General features: G+C 42.7%; 1 protein-coding gene across 1 annotated transcript in view; it reads left to right on the top strand.

Moving 5' to 3' along the window:
- The first annotated feature begins 4,770 nt into the window (after positions 1 to 4,770).
- SLC10A7 (solute carrier family 10 member 7) overlaps positions 4,771 to 18,324 on the top strand; it is a 139,764-nt gene continuing 126,210 nt past the window's right edge. Inside the window, exons 1-4 of the mRNA XM_071431486.1 lie at positions 4,771 to 5,044; positions 8,499 to 8,581; positions 12,439 to 12,575; positions 17,058 to 17,133. Of these exons, the coding sequence (XP_071287587.1) occupies positions 4,945 to 5,044; positions 8,499 to 8,581; positions 12,439 to 12,575; positions 17,058 to 17,133 (396 nt within the window). The 5' untranslated portion in view covers positions 4,771 to 4,944. The remainder of the gene's footprint in view (positions 5,045 to 8,498; positions 8,582 to 12,438; positions 12,576 to 17,057; positions 17,134 to 18,324) is intronic.

Consider the following 18,324-nt stretch of genomic DNA (forward strand, 5'->3'; position numbering starts at 1 on the left):
CATTGTGAAATTATCCAGGGAAGCTAGTTCCTGTTTTTGCTTTCATTTTTCAGGTTTAAATATGTACAGCTTTTCATGGTTAAAAAAAAAAATTGTCTCCTGCTTTTGAATTGCAGTTGAAGAAGCCCATAATTTGTATCAAGAGCAATAGCTTTATTATGCCAATAACTTTTCTTTTCCTTTTTAATTTTTTCAATGCAACCTTCTGAATACATTATCACTTTGCTGTCTACTGGGAAACTGTATTTCTGTGAAAAAGTGCTAAATGTGAAAAATTTCTCCAAATTTATATGGTCTCTTGGTAGTCTAGGAGAAGAAGTCAGTCAAGAGAATATAATGAGTGGAGCATCAGTAAACCAGGCTCTGTTTCTGGTAAGAAGAAGCGGGTTCTAGGGAAGGGATCAGCAAAAACCCCACTTGTTGTCTTTTAAATTTTTTTTCATAATGCCTGAGATTACCTCATGAAAATTTCACACTGAGCTCCTAAGTAAAAGAAAAATCACTTATTTGTTGAATAACTAAATATGTAAGAGGACCTTTTATTACAAGTTAAAAACAAAAAAGTATTCTGCATTTAAGGTCCCTGGGGAAAAAAAGATCATAGCATTATAATAAACTCAGAGATTCACAAAACCTTTAATCATCTCATAGCTTCTATTTAGAAAAGCACACTTATATGTGTAAGTCCCATTAAGTACTATTCTAAATTGAACTTGTACAGAATTCCTGCTACTGCATTATGCTAAGGGTAGTAAGTCCTGCAGCTGGCAATACCTAAGTGTTTATAGGTATTCAATAATATTCAGTAGCAAGAACCCAAGATCCCTTGCAGATGCCTCAAGCAGTATAAGCACCTAGGCCAAGGCACAATAAAGACTTGTAAACTTCCTCTTCCATGAGGAAATCCAGCTACTGGGATCAGTACAGCAACCTTTTCAATTTTCTCTGAGAAAATCTGAGATCATGCCACTAAGTGCTTGTGAGAAATATAAATGTGTTGTAAACCGCCTCCCATATATTTCCACTTTTTCTCCTCAACCTTCCTATTTATAATTAACACCTCTCTTTATCTTGTTCATTCTGAATATCTTTGTTCTTTTCAAGCTAAATTATTTAATACTATCTCTTCTTCTCATTTAAGCTCCCTTTATCTGGTGATCCCCTCTCCTTTATATTAAAATCTCTCCTGTCTAAATGCATAATCAGATGACATCTGCTACTCAGGAGCATGAAAATCCTTGCACATTCAATGAAATTACTGTGCAGTTATCAGGCAGTGAGGTATGTGGTGCAGATCAGAGGCTGGGCACACAAAAGGAAAAGGCTCAAACCACACAAGAGTGGTTGTTCAAAATGTGAAGCCCAGAAATGTCCAGTCCATTCCTGCATCTTTGCAGACATGAAATCCAGTCCCTGCTCACAGGAACAGCCCTGCTGGTTTCAGCAGGCTACCTGTGAGCAACAAGGACCTGGTGCCACGTAGCTACACATGTCACAGAGCTTTTGTATTATGCAGAAGGAAGCACAAGAGCCTTTGGAGGCAGGAAAGCATCTGGAAGCCCCGAGGTATGTTTGCAATTGAACAAAAATGAAAATTTGGTCATGTGAAATCAGAGAGAAGCTAAATTCTTGTTCCTGTACTATGTCTAAGCCACAGCTAAATGTTTTTTGTACAATGTAACAGAGAATAAACATACACATGTACCAGACCTTCCAAATCTGTTTGAGTCCTGGCATTTATTAGAATATAAGTATTATCTGTATAGGAACATGGGGAGGAATATGAAATGTTGCAGGAGGCAGTTTTGGACGACAGGACAGACACTGGACTGTCCCTCTCTCATAGGGACCAAATGCCTCTATATGGATAGTAAATTCCCTGATAGCAACAGTGACACTGCCTTGCAGACAGGTTTAGGATGTGTGAGTGTCCTGCCAATTATAGAATTCATGTGTAGTGTTTTCTTCCCTTCTGCTTCACTCTGGTGGGACACAGCAGGGCTTACAGAGTCCTCTCCTATTTAAAAGCAGGAATGGTTTCATCTATTTAATCTAAGATATGTGTATGCTTATCACAGTCATAGCAGGACAGCTTAAAAAAAAAACAACCCCAAAAACCAGCTAAAACATCTTTGTACAAGTCCTTCAACACACAGCTCAAAATATCTGCATATAATTTTAACGATTACAGAAGCACAGGGCCTCGTGAACCGGGGTATTTTGTAACTCAAATGGCAAAAGTTATTTATGACAAACTTCAGATCTCTTGGAAAAAAAAATTAAAGGCAAAACATCCATTCAAAGCATGAGACCCTCATTAAAGCTTATCTTTTTTATTTTGAGTGCAGCGATAAGTCCTGTATATCTAATAACCATTTGATTTGGGGGGCTTTTCTTGTTTGTTTGTGGTTTTTAGTATATATTTTCTTAACTGTTCTTAAATGTAATAGCCAATGTGATATCTCATCCTTTTTTAGAGAAGGAGAAACAGGCTTGGGACTGTGCAGAGGCTGTGACCCTTTTGGGGGGAAATTGAGAAGCACCTTCTAGAGCCTAGGACTGAACCTGGAACCCGAGGTTTTTAACTTTTGCCAATTAGATCTGCTATGAGCAAATATCTGAAACTTGTTTTGCAAAATTAACTGGAATTGACTTGAACACTAAGCAAGATGAGAAATTTATTATTAGTATCCACCTGCGAAGAGTGAGCAGCAGAATTACTACCATGAAAAAAGTAGGATGCAAAAGCAGGGTGAGGCTGCTGTCTTTATTGCATGATTGAATTCTATTGCCAGGGTGAGCATCTCCCTTACCTGCCCCTTCTTTGCATGCCTCTGCAGCTTCTGCAGAAATTGATACTGCAGCACTTTCATTCACTATGAAGTTCAGCTGTTTCTAACTTCTGAGTCCATAACTTTTGACCTAAACAGATTATTTATTATATTTTTTCCTGAATTATGCTGGAGCTGCTCCTGCCTTCTAGCCCTGCTAGTGCAGTGTGAGGCCTCTGCATCTTGCAACTCATTGGCCTGGCTGGAATCACTAGGAACAGGGTGCAAAGTCTCCTTCCCATCTCTGTTAGGAGCTCCTGCACTGTGTACAAATTCAGAAGAAAGCTACCAGGGAAACCATGGACATCCCCATGGTCTCCTGTTATATTCAGACCAGAGGGCCTTTGCCCTTGGTGGTGTGCCTTCAGAGCCACGCAGGAAAAGGTGTGCATGCTCTGATCCATGTCCTGGAACTAGGGCCACCTGTGAGTGAGTATCCACAGAGAGATTTAATATAGTTTATATGATAAACATCGACTGCACATCTTCATCTGATTTATCTCTTCTGTGCAGCAATCAAATCCTCCAAGTAATCAAATCCTACACTCGTTATAATCACAGCTTGCTCTAGATGAACACATTATGCATTTATTTTCTCCCAAAACAGCCAACCTGCAGTGGTTGCACAGGGCAAGTGCAGTGAGGTTTTGCCATCCGTCTCTCCCTCCTGAGAAGGGAGCAAGGACCAACATGTACTCCAGTAAACTTTAGTAAAGCAGTGAAATGTACAATCAATTTAAACCTCCCACTTTGGATCTGCTTGCGGGTGGGAGAAGGCACGTTCCCTCCCATATCCAAACACTTCGGCTTCGATGTATCCCTGTTTCCACAAGTGAACCTCCCAGGACACGCAGGGATATACACATCTTGGAGATCAGTTGAGCTTTCAGCTATAAACATTTCTTTCCTTGGTAGCAGAAAGCCCGCGGCAAGGCTATTTCTTGAAGCCTGAATACATCGGCAGAGACTGTGCAGGATGAAACTTGCCCGAGATGTTCAGGAATGGCGCAGCAGAGCTGCCGGGCATGGCAGAGCCCTGCCGGACGGGGCAGCGCCGGCGGGAGCCGCTCGAAGTCAGAACTTCTCCTGCTTTTTCATCTCCCTGTCCATGGGCTTGGAGCACGGTGGCCGTGGCCGGGCAGGACGATGAATCCATCGGGGAAGCGCCGCAAGAGGGGAACAGGGAATGGAAAGCGCGGGTGGAGCCCCAGGATGAGGTTTTAGGATACGAGGTTTTAATGGAAGCGGCTCTAGCACTGAGGCAAACCAGGGACCCGCCCGCCGCTGGGAGTACTGTTCGCGACAGGGGCTGAACAGGTGCCTTTGGGTCTGCCCAGAACGGACAGGCGGGCGCTCAATGGGAACTCCCGGGCGATCCCGATCCACGTGTCCCTGGCGGCGCAGCGCCGTGAGGGCGGGCGGGAGCGCGCACCGGTAACAGGTGCGTGAGGCGGCGGCGGCCCCCGCCCTCCCGGAGCTCCTGGCCCCCGGGCTGCGGGGAGCGCCGCTGTCGGTGCTCGCCCGGCCAGCCCCGGCCCGCGCCCGCCCTCACGGAGCGATCCCGGATCCCGCCCCGGCGCTTCCCGGCTCGCGCCCGCCCCCCGCGCGTCAGGCGCCGGCCGTCACGCGGGCGCTGTAATGCACCAAAGCAGCGCGCATCTCACGCTGCGCCCGCCCTGCCGCCAGCGCCCGGCCCCGCGCCCGCCCGCCCTGCCGACTCTGTGCCCGCGCTCTCCCCGACCCGCCCGGCGACGACAGCCACGGAGCCGTCCCGTTCCCGCCACCGCCGCTCGTGCTGTCCGCCTCAGCAGGGGATGCGGGGCGGGGGCGGCCGGAGCCGGCGGGGTGCCCCGGCTGCGCGCAGCCGTGCGGGCGGGCGGGCGGCAGCGCGGGGCTGCGCGCCTATTAGGAGGCGCGTGGTAGCGATGGCGGCGGTGGGTGAGCCCTGTGCCGTCAGCGGATCCGGCTGGCCCTGCCGGCGGGCGGTGGGGCCGCCCCGCCCCGCGCCCGCAGCCGCCCCGAGCAGCCGAGCGGAGCCGGACCGAGCCCGGCCGAACCGGACCGAGCGGCGCCGGGCGGAGCCGAGCCGAGCCGCGCCGCGCCGGGCAGCGCCATGGGGCTGCTGGAGCGGCTGCGGAAGGAGTGGTTCATCCTCGGCATCGTGCTGGTCATCGCTGTGGCGCGGCTGGAGCCCGGCGTCGGCGTCAAAGGCGGTGAGTGCGAGCGGGAGCCCCGGCAGCCCGGAGGGGGCACCGGGAGCCCCGGGACTTCGGCAACTCCCGGCGGCCGCGCTGCCCCCGTGCCCCGTCCCGCCCGTGCGGGGTCTCTGCCCTCCATCGGCTCCTCTCGTTCCCTGCTGCCAGCCCCTGCTCCTCAGGATCCCGGGAGCTGATCCCGCGCCTTTGCTCGGCACCGTACCAGTGCCTGGAGGAGCGTCTTGCTCCTTTGGGATCCGGAGTGATGGAAGCCGAGCGGTGGCTGGGTCGGAACGTGCTCCTGTTCAACTCAGTCAGAACTTGCAGAGCTGTGGGCATGGAGTCCCGCGGCTCAGGGGATGAGGGGATGGATTGCTGCCGTCTGGGAGCTGCCCCGGAGTGTAGCCGAAGGAGTGTTGTGGTAAACTCTCGGGCGCTGTGTTCCGGCCAGACCTTTTCTTTCGCTTTATAGTAGAACATTTGTATTTTTAAGTTTTGGATTTTTTTTTTTTGGTTGTTGTCTCGTTGTTCCCTCTTACTTCCTTATGGAAGGTGAGGGAAAACAGGCAAACTGATCCTGTGGGAAGTGGTGGTGTGAAAGATGGGTACACGGGCCAAAGCAGATCCGTCCCTTGCTGAGCAGGGAGGGCTTGTATGTGTCCCGGAACAAGGGCTGGCGAAATAGCCACTGTTATTTAAACATGAACAATGTATCTTTACGTGTAAACGCTGGCGGGAATCCTGGTCAGTTCCCATTGGAACTTCAGCTCCAGACGTTCGCAGATTTCAAGAACAAATTAAATTAAATTCTGTGTTTCTTCTTCCTAATTGTTCTCTGGTGGCTTGAGAAAAGGGATGTAGAGCACTTCAACAGAATTCCTCTAGTAGTTCCATATTATGTGAGAGGAGGAAGAATCTATCTGTGCTTTTATAGGCACAGGGGGTTTTTTAATTTTTTTTTTTTTTCCTTAACTGAGCTGAAGTTTGAGGCTAGACAGCTTCTCACTGAGGAGCCAAACTTTTCCCACCTCTTAGGTTCTGGGAAAAAAAGAAAGAAATTGATTTAAAAAATATATCTCTGAACACATGCTGTGGCAACTAAGGCTCTGGTACTTCATGGAGTTCAGGGTAGGCAAATTCCTGCTGTGCAAGGATCCCCTCTAACATCGGTGTGCTGTTCTGCATGGGTGAATAGAACCCACGTGGAGCTTCTTGCAGGATCCGTGCTGTGTTTTCCGCAGACCTTAGAGACGACTAGAAATTGATAGTATCAGGTGTTTTGTCCCTTTCTGCTTTGAGTGCCGTGCTAATTGTTAGCAGCCGTGTGGGAGGTCCCTCGAACTAGAACGGGAGATAATTGTTCCTCGGCTCACTTCCTGCATGGAAGCACTATGATGGAGCACTGCATTAAATTATCCTGCTGCAAAGAGACGTCAAGCTTTGACACTTTATTGTTCTTGGGACAACTTGCTTGAAAAACCTTGGAAGCATTGATTGAAAGTAGAGAGCACATGTTCCCCATGGTGGTATCCCCTCCTCTGAAACCATGGGATCTCCGTGCTCTGGGGAAGAAAAATATTTCTTTTTAAAAGCAGAAAGAGGTGAGGGGTGGGAAATATCAACACATGAGAAAACCTTAGTTTGTCATCTTCCAGCTGACAAAGCCATGCATGGTAATTTGCAGGGCTTTAGTGAATGATATGGATGGTCCAGCATCCATACCCGAGGAAGATTGTGCCATAAATAACAAAGATTTGTGTTGTTGTCACCTTCGTGACATAAGCCAAGCCATTTTTGTGTGTTTTCCTATTTGATAAATGAGCCCATTTAGTTCCTTTGTGAAAAGAATTTTTCTGTTGTGGCCAGAGTTCCTTGTGCTCCTCGAGTGTGTGGTTGCTCTGGTGGTAGAGGCTTCTCCTGGGAGAAGGAGTTCAGGTAGCCCAGTGAAAAACCAGAAAAAACTGAGTCCTGGAAGAACCTCTGTTTTAGCCAGATTAACCCACTGCCTGTCTGCTGTATGTGCATGTACACAGAGACTGATCTTCTAAAGGATTAGAAAAAAGAGGTAATTGTGTCTATAAAATATAGTTTTCTGTAGAGCTATATATATATTTATATAATCTCTTGGGGTTTCCCTCCATCCCCCATCTATTCAGTTAACGTGCCATAATTTTGCAACTAGTCATGTGCTTTGTTGCAACTATAACTCTTGCATTTCCTGTCTTATTTTTACCTTAGTCTTACATATCTGTAGCCTGGTGGGGCTTTTTTGATTGTTTGGGGGTTTTGTTTGGTTTTTTGGTTTTTTTTTTTTTTTTTGTTTTGTTTTGTTTTGGTTTTTTTGGTGTTTGGCAAACACAGTTTTAGTGTCTTGCCAGCAGAGCTCTCTCTGAGAGTAGGATTTGGGTTGAAATGACTTGAGATGCAAATTTGACTTGTATAGTCAAGTCCCTCTGATTTAAGGACCATTGACCTTACTCCAGTGTGACCATCAATGTATCATTCATCAGGGGAGCAGAAAGGTTCCTCTCTTCTGCAGTGCTGAGTCAAGGCTGCCTTGTTTGCTGCTGCAGTTTTGCTCAGGACAGCTTAGGGTCACTTGTAGAGTGAGGATATTATTTTGGTCCTAAGTAGACTGCTAATATTTTCTTTCTAATGTAATATCTGGTTGAAAGCTCATGAAAAAATGAGCACATTCATTTTATGCCTGGTGGCCTCTGAAGGCAAAGTGTATTAAGAGAATTTGTCATTTTTATAGGAGCGTAAAAGAGACTATATTTTAATCTCCCTGAAAAAAGTATATAAATATATACAAATGTAAGCCTTTAATACAGAGGAATCCTTGGTGGTGCAGGCATCTGCCCTTGCTGCTCTCACTGCAGCAATGTCTGAAATGTGTTATTGTGGGGCTGGAATGAACCATTTGGAACCATTTTCTGCTGTGAGGGGAATAACACAGAATTGTATTGCCCCGAGGAAATCATTGCAAGGTGTGATTTGGGTCCTTCTGTGCAGGCAGCCAGACAGGTGTGTGTGTTGTAGGGAAAGAAGTGAGAGGTAGCTGTGTGAGGGATGTCAATGGCCCTTTGAAGGTACCAGCTAATATTTTTATTGGAGTGTATGGCTTGAGTTTGCTGATGCTGTAGGGATAATCTGATGGCAGAACTGTGAAAGGCTCCCCATTTTCATATTTCCAGAATTTGCCTGTGAGTTCCCAGTGGCCTCTAATCATGGAAGTCAAATTTATATGATGACCTAACTCACTCTGCACTTACTGGTTTACTGTTATTTAAAAATGAATAGTATGCTTTCTGTAACTTGATAGAAATGCCATTCTTTTTATTAGAGACTTTACTGATTAGACTTTCTCCAGGTATTTTTTAAAGTATTCTCATTTACTCTGGTATAGTATACGCATATTATTATCCCTCTGACTGTAACTCACTTTGTTCTCTATGTCTGTATTTTTTAGGACCCCTGAAACCAGAAATTACCATAACTTACATTGCTGTTTCAGCTATATTCTTTAACAGTGGACTCTCCTTAAAAACTGAGGTACTGTAATTTCTCATTTCTTCATTCCTGTTATGCTCTAAAAAAATTTTGTGTTCCTTTTGATCAGATTTGAATATAATTGGAATGGTGATGGTACTGGGAGGATGGCTAGCAAGAGAAGATAAATGTTATATGTTTAAGGAATAACCCTCCTTGATTTCAGAAAGTGCTTCACAAAGCAATGAAGATGATAAGAGGGATGGTGTGAATAAATGTCACCCATCCACAGAGGGTGGGTGGTTTGTCTCTGCACAGCTTTAACTAAATGGAAGTGATGAGCACAATTTGGAGACTGGATCTACACCCTGATTGTGGCCCAAACCCAAATCAGGGTGGGATGCAGCTGTTCAGTGCTGGATTGATGGGAACAAAGACATGGTGGCTTTAAGTTACCCTGTTTGGTAGGGCCAGGGCAGCAGCTGGGGTCAGCACAGAAAGGTTCCCATGCAGATACAATTCAATATACAAGGGCAAAGTCTTGGCAATGTCTTCCCATAGGATTTTGTTTAGACAGATGGATTTGAGGTACCTGCACTCTGGTGCATATCACAGGCACTGAGATTTGTCTAAAATTTTGTGTCACTTGTTATTCAAAGAGGAACAGTCTGGGATTCAGAAGAGAGGAAGGGGCATGTGAAGGAATCATGGAGAAGGGAGATGATGGCTATGTGCCAAGAAGAGATGGAGCAACCAGAGTTGAAATGAAACACTGCATGTCTCTGCTAGTCTAGCTTTCTGATTCCTTTATGCTGTTGGCTAACAGGGGATGCTATTCATAAGTTGCATGATACTAATGCCTGAAAGAATCATCACAAATTTATCCAGTTATCTCCTGGTGAACCAGGATTTGAGTGAACACTGCATTCTACAACAAAAAAAAGTCTCTCCACCTGTGTCATGGTTATAGTGGTGAACTTTCATCTCTTCAACTTTAATGGAAATTAATTTTAATTAAATTAATTTCCACTAATTAAATTAATTTAATTAAATTAAAAGCTGTGGTGAGGCACTGTCTTCCATAGAGAAGAGAACTCAAAACACAAACTAGAGTAGTATTACCAGAGTGGACTTTTTTCCTCTTTCAGGCTTAGGAATCTTTGCATGTAGAGAAAAAAATGTCATTATTTTCCCCTTTCACTAGTTTGTATCCTTGAAACCATGTTTTTGTAAAGCAGCTGTGAGAAATCAGAAGCATTGTCAAAGTCTTGATTAAATTCTCCATGCTAGTTCACATCTAACTTCTTCCAGTTAAGGTGATGTGACTGCCAGTTTTCTGGGCAATGTGTCATGTCTTACTTTGAACTTACATAACTTTTTTCCATCTGTGGTATTAAAAGCAATTGATGTAAATGAAGCTTTTACAGGAGCTGATGTTTATGTCCAGGTAGCTGATCTCAGATTGTTTTGGGAGCAGCAGTCAGGGCACCTGCTGTAACCCAGCTTCATGAAGAAGCTAGGCCTTTCCTGAATTTCTGCCATGGGGGTAGAAGCCAGAAGAAGAAAATAATTTCTCACATTGTAGCTTGTGCTATTACTTTCAAAAGTGTATGTTAAAAACAATCCTCATATGTGTTAGGTGGCCAGGTCATGTTTCTATTAAAATACTTTGAGGCATGTTTTAGTTGTTTAAGGCACAACCTAAAGTTGGTATTATTACTCAATATGCCTTTTTATTGGATTGCAAAGTATATGGTTTTGCTTTTGGCTTTATTTGTTCTTGACCTGTGTATCAGCTGTTCTACCTTAGATAATGTATTAGTTAGATGGAAACTAGTGTTTGGTTTATGACAGGATGAAAAGTTTGTGTTAACAGAGGCCTTCTGATAAATCTGAAATAATTAGAAATAATTTTGAAATAATTAGAAATAATTTAAGGTTACACTTCTGGTTTAATCTGCTATGTAAGTGCATGCTCAAAAAATTTTGCTAGTGTGTTCAGGAAGCATTTTACAGAATAATTGGCAACATTCAAGGAGAGCCTGTCTGTGCATGGCCTTGTTACACTTTCAGAACCAGAGGTGACCAAGGTCCTCTTACATTTGTAGAAATACTCAGTGTTCTCTGACAAGAACATTTCATTCCACCTTAATATAATGTTATTTCAGTTTGCAGTGACTGGATAGCTTGCTCTTTTAAAGCAAATACCTCCCATAGGGCCCCAGAAATTAAATCACATACTTGAGTTATCCATTTCAACAAGGAATTTGGCAAGGCACTGCAAACACTGCTTGCTCTGTGTGGGTATTTGCTCAGAGGAGTCCAGCTGTGACTATCAGAAGAGTGCCTGGATGGCAACAGGGACCCACACCAGCCAGGGAGAGGCTGGGATGGGCTCCCTAAAGGGTGTGAAATACTGGGGAAGACAAGGTAACCTGTTCTGTCTGGTGTGCAGAAACACAGTCCTGACCAGCAGCTTCCAGCAACTTTTTTGGGGTGGCAGATGTATTTTTGGATAAGCCCTTGTAAATTGTTTAAGAGGGTGAAGGCTGTTTGCCTCAGCACAGTTTATGCTGTGATCATCCAGTCTAAGGCATACTATTATAATAATAACTATTCTAAATAACTGTTACTATCCTCAAAGGCAATCACTGGAGACATTTTCAAGATTGGTAATTTAGATCTGCAAAGATTTGTTCCATCAATACAGCATTCCTCCATGCAGTAGGTTGGCCGTGTTGTATCACCTTCCTTGCTCCCTGGTGAGCTTTCTTTCTGTCTTGAGTTTTGGTTTTGGAAGTATCACAGAGTCTCCTTAAAGCCCTCTGGTTTTGAGGCATTTTCAAATTGTAAAAGTATGAAATTAGAAGGGTACTTCTGTATGTGAGATACAGATAGATAGGTAGGTATGTTTAATGCATCTGGAGTATCAGCTGGAGAATCCCAGCAAATTAGATTTTGAATAAGAGTGCCATCAGTTCTTTTGCATTGTTTACTTGAGAAGAGTGCAAGTTACTGTGAGAGAAAGGAAGAGGAATTTTTATTCTCAGTCTGTGAGATTTGAAATGAAATGTGCAAGGCTCTTTTGTTGTACTCAAAAACCTGTGTAGACGGTCCTTGAAGTGCCTGAAAAGGCAGAAACAGAGACACAGAGCTAGCTGAAGAGTTTTTTTCTTTAAGGGTACTTGATCACCTCTCTGGAGTGCTCTTACACTATTTAAAATTAAGTTTTTTGTTGTTTTTTGAGTCTGCAGTGGTATTTTAGACTTTATTTCTCTGAAATTTACGGCTTAACAGTTTTTAGCTTGTAATGGTCTTGGTATTCTTTCTTTGTTATTCTTCATCAGCCTTTTTTTTTCCTATAAATTTCCTTTTGATTCAATAAATAATCAAAGTCTGCTACTTTGCTTTTAGGGAAAAAATATCAAACATAAAAAAAACCCTGACACCACAAACGAATGGTTGGTAATACAAACATCCATAAACATACTTTTTTTCCTTTTTAATAATATAAATTAAAATCAGCATTTGTAGACAGAGGAGCTTGAAATCATGTGCTCAGTACAAGTTTTCATGATTGCTGATATGGAAAGTCAGTAAAGTGAGCAGCCATCAGTGCAGTTAACACAGGTTTCGAAGCCATGACAAAGTGCTAAGGCTGCCTGCTGAAAAGCTGCTGTTCTGAGAGCTACACTATTATTGAAGTGCTGGACAATTCTTGTGGAAAAATGCCCAGGAGCAGACAGCTTTTATGTTGCCTGGATGTACTTCATTATTAAAGAGATCAGATGATCCCTAAAGGTGACTTTTTGACATGCATTCCTTTTGTATGGTAAAGCTGATCCTAGTTTTAAAATCACAAATATGATCTTGCTTCAGCTGTTATGACTGCAACTCCCTCTCTTCTTTTTCTCTTGCAGGAGCTGACAAGTGCTTTGATGCATGTGAAACTACACCTTTTTGTCCAGATTTTTACACTTGTGTTCTTCCCAACAGCAATATGGGTCTTTCTTCAGCTGTTATCAATCACACCTATAAATGAATGGCTTTTAAAAGGGTATGTTTAAGTATAATGGAGTGAAATATATTTGTAGCTGTCATCTTAAAGGGCTGCTTATCCTGCAACTGGTGTTTTGTGGTACTGTGAACAGATTTTGCTGGTTGTTTTTTGTGCTTCAGCACTTTGCTGTTGAAAACAAAGTACATGCACAAGATTATCCCTTCAGGAACTTGGTCTCATTTTCAGAAAGTCTGGACAGTCTTATGTGTAGGGAGGTTGCAACAGGTTAGCTTTCTTTTTCCCAAAACACAGCTGAAGTGATGTGTTGGGTCTCAAGGAAGGTGGGGAGGAAAGAAAAGGAATGTTGAAGGAAAAGCATAAATCAATGAATAAATATTGTGTATGCCACATACTGGTCTTCTGTTTTTAAGTAGTTTGTGTTGAGCATTTCTTGTGTGGGTTCAGTATCTGCTTCCAGCTAAATTATGGGGAAAAAAGGAGTAAAGTTTTTTTAGGACAAGAACTTTGTGATGAGCAGAAACTAAGTTACCATGAAAACAATGTGTTTTAAATCTTGCCAATGTGCAAAGCTGCATGGATGGTGTACTAGGGATAGATGCTATGTAAAATAAAAAGTTAAAAGGTTTTTTTTTGAAATGGGAGTCAATACTTAGTGCCATGCAGGTATACTGGAATGTTTGAATGTTAAAAATCAATTATTTCAGAAAACTACTGAAAGAATCCCCATTGTTTCTTACTGCTTGGTAAAACGTTGCTTGGGGAATTCCTTGTCTTAAAAGTTTAATGAAAAAGCTGCTCATGTTTATGTTTCTACAAGGCCTAAACCTAAAGAAGCATTTCATTTGGTTTGTAAGAGACTTCTCCTGATGCTCCATCAAGTGTGAATTGGTCCAAATGATACTGAAAAGGTGACACTGAGGCAACATTAACTTGAAAGTTAACACTTTTTTGCTTAACAGTGTCAGTAAAGCAAGGAAGTAACAACTTTGATATATGATGTTCATTTGTATTTAGCTATTTGTAGTAAAGGGTGTTCTTTAAAATAAAATAATTGTGAAGTTTTTTCTCAGGTAGGAGAAATATGTGATTTTCCACAGTAGCCAAAATTCTTTCCTAATTCATGGAGTTTCAATTTCTGAAGTGCACGGTGAAAGAGATTTCTGTGGGGTTTTTGGTTCCATGAAGCATGTCTCATTCCTTCTTTCCCATGAGTCTTATGCCACTTTGGTTCTAGGTACTTGAGTGACATAATCTGTTGCATGCATGAGTATAATTATATGTATATAGGCATGAACACTTGTAAAACTGTTTGTAAAACTTATGATGTATGTGTTTTTGTAAAGAAAAGAAATACCTGTGCATTTATCTCTCTAAGTGTGGAGCCTAATCAGGCTCATTTGTCATGAGAATGTGTCTGTGTCTTACTGGTGAGCTGCTGCACTTCTGTATGCTTCAAGCTGCCTTTCAAGCACTTGTTCCTTGAGTACTGCTTCTGATTTGGCTTTTTTATCTTTTAGTACAGTAACTCTGTAGTGAGGCTTCATTGAAAGAATGATCAGATTGAGGAGTTTAATTAAGGTGGTTTGGTTGAGTATTTTTAAGAGTGCTTTTTTGAGAAATACTGCTGTTCAGGACATGCTCAGAGCTGTACAGGTGATGCAGGTGCAAAAGATACTGAGCTCTGTCCTAATTTAGAATAACACATTTCAAAGCAGGTCCCTGTGTGTGTGTGTGTGAGGAGCTGATGGGAGGGACTGTGCTGTGGCAGCTCTGTGTAAACAAAAGTTCATCCTGATGCCCCCCAGCTGTAGTTTTTATTCCCTTAGAAACACTACAGTACCTAGGGAAAACAGGGAAGGGAACAAGACAGGTTTGGGCAAAGTTGCTTCCTTATCACCCATTTAGCACAGCATGTGGTGGAGGCTGCTTGATAGCCCTCAAAAAGGCTGGACAAACAGGCATGTGCTCCCAAGGGCATGCAGCACCCTTTGCAGGGTGGCTCCCTGGGCACTGCAGCTCTCCACTGCTCCCTACACAAGGTTATGCCTGAAGGCACAGCCCACAGAACCTTTTCCATCTTGCTTCAGAATGCATGGTAGATTCTCCCATGGTAGATTCTCCCATCCTCTCTAATGGTCAGTTTTGCTGTGTTATTTGAGAGGCAGGTTTGGGTGGTTGTAGGGGAATAGAATATAGTAAATGAAGGTGGTATAGAATGTAATCTTACCCCCTGAAGAGTTGCAGCTGACCCAATTACTAGAGATTAGGAGCAGGCCTGATGTTAACAGGCTGCAGCTGTAGCCAATAAGAACAGTGTTATAAAAGAGTGGATTGGTTGGTTGAGGGATCTTGAGTCAGTTGGTGACTGTGAGGACAAGGAAGAGTCAGTGCCTGGAGGAGCTGCCTACAAGAGCCATCAAGGAGGTATGAAACTCTAGCAATATGGAACCCTTGCAATGTACTGACAATAGAGCTCTTGCACTATAATGACAACAGGTGGTACCAGCTTTTCATCTGTGTCTCTACAGCTGAGTGGGATTTTTTTTCTTTCCCCCCCTCTCTGTCTGGGATGATAGGAGGTTTGTTGTTTTGCGATTATTTTGAGATTTATGAGATAGAGGAGAAACTGATGTCCTCTTAAGCATCTTATAAGTTAATTAGCTGACCAGGTTTTGCATTGACAACATCTATTTGAAAAGGAGCATGAAGCAGGTTATTAATTTATGCACAGATTCACCTCTTCTCCACTTTTAGCATGTAGCACAGGTGATAAGGAATGAGATGCAAAGATTGAGTATAAGGTACGATGTTGGAACTTTCACATCTGAAACGTGTGACTTCAGACTCTGCTGCTCAGTTGTCTGTAGTGATATCAGCAGAAGAGCAAGTGTCTGATGTTAGTACTCACAGCATGGCCTGATCCAGTGGAATGTATGAGTTGGTTGTTCTCTCTAGTAGTCTGTTGGCCATTAGAGGAATCTGTTTATATATTGGTAGAATTGTGTAGTTGATACAAACTGAAAAAAAAAGTTTACAGGTGCATCTTTCAATACACTCAATTAAGAGTGTGTCCTTTTAGTATGTACCAGGTTTTTTTAGATTAATATTGCTTGATAGGGATTTTTATTTTTAATCCCAAATGTGTTGTTTTCTATTTGAGAGGGTTAACAGAGATTGTATGATTAAATCTTTCCCTTATAGTATGGAAAATCCCTGCCAGCTGAGATGAATGCTCTTGCATGCATTTTGTACATCTCTGGATAACTCTAAATTTAATCCACTCCTTATTAGAGCAGGTGAGAAGTTTGAGGAGCTGGCTGCCACACAGGAGAGAGAACAGTATCACAGTGTAGGAGATGGACATCAGGATTGCCATGTCTTTGTTTGTCTGCTGTATATTTTTCTCTGTTTCCAAACTTTCCTGCACAGTTTCTTTTTCCTGTATTTCTTTTCTTTTCAATGTGAGCTTATTCTGCCATGTGCTGACAACTCTCTGCTGCCATAGCTTATTTCACTGTAAGTTTGCTCTGTGCTTCCAAGGTAGTGCTTGGCACCTTGTGGTTGGATTTATATAATGCTTACATTGGCTGCCTCCTTCCTCTCCCACAGAGTCTGTAGCTGACAAAGGGAATGCTGTCATTGTCACTTACCTGTTTCTTCTCTTTAAACTTTTTGTATATTTGCAGAATATCAATTGCACTGTAATGTGCACCCTGGTGCCTGGGTTTAATATTTCTGTTTGCTGCACCTTTTTGGCACTGCCTTTCTCGGGGGTTCTACTGATTTATTACAAATGCAAAGTAGTTCACCACTAGTAATTGATTGTTCTGAATTAGAATCTCAAGCTCTGATACTTGAAAACATATGTAGATTCCACACTTTTGGGGATTTTGCAATCTATGTTATTCCATGCATTGCTGTTCCTTCCAAGTCAACACAGTTTTTCTTCAGAAGCCCTATTTTACTTAGCCCCAAATTTAACGGTAATTTATGTGGTATGATTTTGTGAACTGTCTTTGAAAACAAAGGAAAATTCACCACCTTTTTCTTACTTTGCAACAGCATTTACTGTGCACTTCAATAACTTTGCTGCACAAACAATGCTAAGAAATGACAAAAATAATAGGATATCTTGGATTTCTAAAGGGTAAGAGAAAGCTGTTGATGCTTTGATGGCAGTCAGGTGATTTTTATCTGGAAGTCTGTGAAAGATGTATAGAGACCTTTGTGCATGAGAGCTGCAGGACTACAGATGGGGAAGTGGAGTCACAGAGAGGTTAAGTGTTTGTGCTTTTTGCATGGTGACATGACTCTCACCATGATGACTGGTGAGAGATGGCACAGAAATGCTGCCAGCAGGAGTGCCTTTCCTAGTACAGGGCTGGAGGTGATTGGAATCTGATTGCACGGCACAGGTGATAAGACTTTACTTGGCCCTTTGGTATTTTAAGGTAGCAGGTTGCTTAGTGTTTGCCTCCTGTAAGGAATGGAATATAACATTCTTTTTGTTGTTTTCAGCTTGCAGACAGTGGGCTGCATGCCACCTCCTGTGTCTTCTGCTGTAATTTTAACCAAAGCTGTTGGTGGGAATGAGGTGAGTTTGCATTTTGGCTTTTTTAAACAGGAATTCAAACGAGTATTTATTGATGATGAACTCAAGTGGCAAAGCACAGACAGAAATGTGATGCTGCTGTGGTTTGCAAAGCATTCTGGAACTAGGGGTTGGCTGTTGACTTGGTGTCAAACAAGGAAAATAGTGATATGTTACATGCTGACATTGGTGAAACTGAAAGAAACTCACTTTTCTGAGGTGATACAAAGGTTCCTGGTAGAAATTAGTGTTGAGAGATTTCTGGTGGTTGCTACACTGGAAGTCCTAACCCTATAAAGTTCCTATGCTGTGTTGTAGTCATTGCACAGACCAATGGATTGGCAGTGAAGTTGTGCCCTTGCAGAGATTCTTTGGATGTGTTCAGTATTAAGAGGTCCTGTAGTAGGAGTTTCTCAAGCTTGAAGCTGCAAATGTATCAAGGGACATGGCAATACAAACATGTATTTAAACCTTAGATTGTTATTTGAGACTGCATGAAGTGAAAATTCAGGGAATGTGGAGTTCTCTGACAGGGATGCAATGCAAAGATCTCAACAGATAGGAAATGCTGGAATAGAAGTTGTTGGTGTAAACTCAGCTTGGTAGTGATAAATTTCTGCCTTAAAATGGCATATTCTGGTGTAATTTCAGACTCTTTCTTTATCCACAAAGCACTTGTTGTTTTCAGGGAGGCCAGATAAATGGCATTTAGGAAATTAATCCAGCTGTGCTAATTAATGAGCTTGTTTCCTTTAGATTTACTTCCTTGTAGCTGCTGAAGGTGGAGGAGACCTGGTAGGTGAAGAAAGGGAGGGAATTAGCATTGACAGATGGGATTTACACCCGGGGCTGTTGGATGCTGTTCTGAAGGGTTAAAGGCAAATCTTAATTCAGCCATAGAACTGCTGTGTGAGGTTGGGTGGTTCACTTCAACCACATGTTTTAAATATGGCCATTAGTTGTGAACTTCTCATTTTCTGAGTTCAGGCTCTTGGGACTGATTAATGTCAGCTTTGAAAACACATGATAGCACTGAAAGAGATTGAAGTTGTACTTTGTACTGACAAATTGCTGTTTAATTGCTTGATCCTCTGAAGAGAGACCCAAAGTATTTCAAGTCAACCATCTCTAATTATGGGCAATTCTGATACACATCACTGTCTGCCAGTTTGCTACCTTGAAAAAAGAACCATA

This window comes from Agelaius tricolor, unplaced genomic scaffold (assembly GCF_023055355.1).
Source record: "Agelaius tricolor isolate 1412-34295 unplaced genomic scaffold, bAgeTri1.0.p SCAF_8, whole genome shotgun sequence".
Lineage (NCBI taxonomy): Eukaryota > Metazoa > Chordata > Aves > Passeriformes > Icteridae > Agelaius > Agelaius tricolor.